The sequence below is a fragment of the Hordeum vulgare genome, chromosome 3H (genome assembly GCF_904849725.1).
Source record: "Hordeum vulgare subsp. vulgare chromosome 3H, MorexV3_pseudomolecules_assembly, whole genome shotgun sequence".
In the NCBI taxonomy this organism is placed as follows: domain Eukaryota; kingdom Viridiplantae; phylum Streptophyta; class Magnoliopsida; order Poales; family Poaceae; genus Hordeum; species Hordeum vulgare.
In genome coordinates, this window is record NC_058520.1 from 389,739,743 (window position 1) to 389,743,513 (window position 3,771).

At 39.4% G+C, this 3,771-nt stretch overlaps 1 protein-coding gene across 5 annotated transcripts; it reads left to right on the forward strand.

The window, feature by feature from the left end:
* The first annotated feature begins 615 nt into the window (after nucleotides 1-615).
* On the forward strand, nucleotides 616-3,503 carry LOC123443945. Of its 5 annotated transcripts, none has more exons than XR_006630893.1 (5): nucleotides 616-930; nucleotides 2,128-2,218; nucleotides 2,367-2,437; nucleotides 2,609-2,865; nucleotides 2,956-3,503. XR_006630893.1 is itself a non-coding variant. In XM_045120513.1 (5 exons), exons 2-5 carry the CDS (start codon nucleotides 2,129-2,131, stop codon nucleotides 3,217-3,219), a joined length of 693 nt encoding a protein of 230 aa, XP_044976448.1. In that variant the 5' UTR covers nucleotides 832-925; nucleotide 2,128; the 3' UTR covers nucleotides 3,220-3,503. The 5 variants fall into 5 exon arrangements, 3 of the variants coding, with proteins under 3 accessions (XP_044976448.1, XP_044976447.1, XP_044976449.1); XR_006630892.1 differs by having other exon boundaries at nucleotides 617-930; nucleotides 2,363-2,437; XM_045120513.1 differs by having other exon boundaries at nucleotides 832-925; nucleotides 2,598-2,865.
* The last annotated feature ends 268 nt before the right edge of the window (nucleotides 3,504-3,771 follow it).

Below are 3,771 nucleotides of genomic sequence, written 5' to 3' on the forward strand. Positions count from 1 at the left end.
CGTTAATTTTGAAGGTTAGAAAATTTCATCCGTAGGATTAAATAATGATAGACAAGTAACCGTGAGATTATGTTGTAAAAGAATTCCAATTGCTTTCATCTTTTTCCACCCAAAAAAATGGGAACAGAGGAATATATCTTCCATGCCTCGTGCTCCTAATTGATTTGCACGAGCAAGATGGAGGAGAACCTAATTATGTTTCTCATTTAAAACTTGTGATTTACTCCCTGTGTAAACTAATATAAGAGTGTTTAAATTACTAAAGTAGTGTCCTAAATGCTCTTATATTAGTTTACGGAGGAGTACTTTACATGAATATAAAAAATGAAATAAATACCCTATCTACACGTAAACCTGACCCAAATTATTTCTTCCCCGCAGACTCTCACGTATCTTTGAATAATAAAATTTTGGATTTGCTAAAACTCAGTCGAATGAGAAACAAATTGGCGTCATTCACTTTTATAACCGTTGCATCAAGCCGCGTCGCGATTCGTGCTTTGTCCACGTGGAGGGGTTTGTTAGTGGGTTGTGTGGCCCGTATAGTGCCCCATGGCGGCCCATTTTTATTTTTTTTCTGCTCGCTTTGCATCAGCCGATTGCCCCCCACCCCCCTGTTTGCAGCTGCCGTGGTGTGGGTCGTTTTTTTCCTGTCAGGAGTCTAGTGTCTCTGTTCGGTGGATCGGCGGTCGGGGACGGCGCCGGCGCCGTCTACCTGTGCGAGGTGATCGGTGGCGGGCGGCGGCTGAGTCAAGGGGACGCTGTTGAGGGAGATCGACGACGGCAGTAGGACGGCTTGTTGTGGAAGGAGATCGGCGACGACAGTGGGGGGGGGGGGGGGGGGGGGGGGGGTGGGGGGGGGGTGGGGGGGGGACGGCTTGCTTTGCGAGGAGATCCGGCGACGGCAGCGGCTACTTGTGCTGAAGTAAGGTATTTTTTTCCTTTTTGTGTTCCTATTTTTCTACCTTTGTTTTCTTTGTTCTTTTTTCTATAGATTTTTGTGGTTCTAGGGTTTGAGCTATTTAGGGGGTCAGCCACACAAACAGGGGCAGATTTTGTAGGAATGTTAGGTTTGCCTGGGGAGTAGCCACACAAAACATGGCCAGATTTTGTAGGAATGCTAGCTTTTCCTGTGGGTCACCGACCCAAATTAGAGAAAATGTATGTGTAGTAGTGTATGATTGAATCTAGCTCATGTTTTTTTTTCTTGAAGGATGCTTTTTTGAGAATGAATGTCTGTTTTTTTTCATGTTTGACCAAGAACGAATGTGTATTCTCAGAGGCATAGATTTTTTGAGTCTGTTTTTGGTACTGAAATGTAGCAGTAATTAAGTGTTGTTCTGTAGTGTAGGATTCAGGTTTAGTGTAGTTCATGTTTTGTATTCTTTAAATTTTTGATTCCCATAGATTTTTTTATAGGAATGTTTTTGTGTTTTTTTTACTGGGTCCAAGGCATATCTGTATTGCCAGGCACAGATTTCTGTGGTTGGAGTGTGTTTTGCTGTAGGGTGGTAGTTAGTCTCTGACTGATGCAATAGTTAGTGTTTTTTGTTCTGTATGTGGTGTTTGTTTGTAAGGTTTTACGCATCAGAGTAAAATGTGCATTGGATATCGATGGGGTTTTCCTCCTCATTCTTTTAGATGTTTTGCCATCCTCCATCTTATACAAGTTGGCTAGTTCTGCTTTTTTGTTTTTGTTTTATCTGATTTTTGTCTTGATGTTGTGGTTAAACAGAATTTCTATATTGGGCTACGTGGTCGGGGTGAGGACACAAGGGACCTCTCGAGAGAGCTTTTTTGTGTGTTTTTTTGTTTTCGGCTGGGGATGTTTTTTTATGATTTGAAGCAAAGTAGGGTCTAGGTTTGTTTTTGTTCATAAAACGTATATGCTTGATCTGAATTAAAATGGAAATCATTGTTGGCTAACCAGGTTTGTTGCCTCATTTTGCTAGATTTTTTATTAGGGAGGGTCTGAACTGAATTTTTTGTGTGTTTTTTGTTAGTAGAACTAAATATATATAGCATTCTTTACGTATTTTTTGAAAAAACATTGTTTGTGTTCTTTTTTAAAGGAAGTGATCTTTTTAGCCTTTTTCCCTAACATGAGTTTTTGTATTTTTTTTGCAGGATGGTGTGTCGAGTGTGTCATTCTTGTTGTGAGATTGACAATGAGGATAGGTTTGCCATTTTCATTCACGATGGGCCTGGTGATTTAGTGGTAATTTGTTGTATTGTTTTTTTTCTTTTTGTCAATAATTTTTTAGATTGCAATCTGTTTTTTCTTTCTTTATTTCTTTCCGAAGCATTTTTTATGCTTCTTTGTTTTGACCTTTTTATTGTCCTTTTTATGTTTTTGTTATAGGTAGAACATACCATGCACTCCAAGGAACAAGTTCAACGAGATAAGCGGCATGAAGTTCAAAGCACATAGCCGCAGGTATGTTGTTGATGTGTTCAGGAGACACACAACTACACTCATGGGAGGTGCTGACTGGACAAAGTTCAAGCGTGATTTCAACCTGGGAGAGGGGCAAGTTGTTTTTTTTTGACATGTCTAGACGGATGGCCAAGGCATATGTGATTTATTTTGGAAGCAGCCTTGCAACAGATCATGGGGTGCCACAAAAGAACACAGATGGAGGTGACATTGTAGATGAGGAAGATGACGAAGATGATGGAGATGAAGATGCGATGAATGTTGGCGTTGGGCTTGGAGCTGTAGCAGACATTATATATACTAGGGGTGTTGTTCTCAATGATGGCGTAGAACAAATGTTGGGTGTGGTTCTAACCATTGAAGATGGATACATAGGGTCGCATTTTGTGCATCGCCTCACACCCACGAACATCACAAGCAAGCTAATGGTATGTACTATGAAACTACAGGTTTTTCCTTTTTTTATTATTTTTATCTAACACATTTTCTGTTTTGCTTTATTTGTTGACATCACATAGAAAATCCCCAAGAAATTTTTTCAACAACTTAATCTGGCTTCACAAGGTGTCGTTGGCATTTGTATGGGCGTAGGAGATGTCGTGCCGGTTGGACATCACACGGATTGTGATGGACAGATGGTCTTTGACGAAGAATGGGGTGTTTTTGCAAGCGTGCACCAACTCCAAGTGGGCGAAGCTGTTGTGTTCAACTTCAAGCAGAGCAGTGCACAGGGCATCAACATAGCATGCATCATGAATGGCTTGAGGCTGGCAGAAGCATAAAAGTTTGTAGTTTCAGTCATTTTGTGCTAGCATCCAGTTTTTGTGTTATGTTGTAATTAGCTTAAGTATGCAGCATCTAGTATTCCTGAACTAGTTTTAGTCATTGTGCTAGTTTCAGTCATTGCCATTCAGCTACATTGTGCTAGTATCGAGTATTTTGTTATATTTTTTCTGAACTATGTAAGCACTAGGAATGCTTTTTGTTTGTTTTCTGTACTATGTGAAGCACAGTCGATGCTTTTTGTTGTTTCAAGGGGATGACAGAAGCATGTTATTTGTGTTAATTTTTAGTTAATTTTTTTGTAAAATAATTTTGGGAAGTTTTTTTGTTCTATTGTCTCACAGTATAACGCATTTTTCAGATTGATGTTTTTTTAGTATTAAGGGAGGCGCCATACTTGAGGCGATGACGAAGGATTTTTGTTTTGTTTTTGGCGCTGATAAAATCTTTTTATTTTTCTTTATTAGTTATTTTTTTTGTAGTTTAAACTGCCCAAAATAAACATTTTTAGAGAGGATTTTTTTGGTTCGAGTGTAGTTTGGTTTCATTTT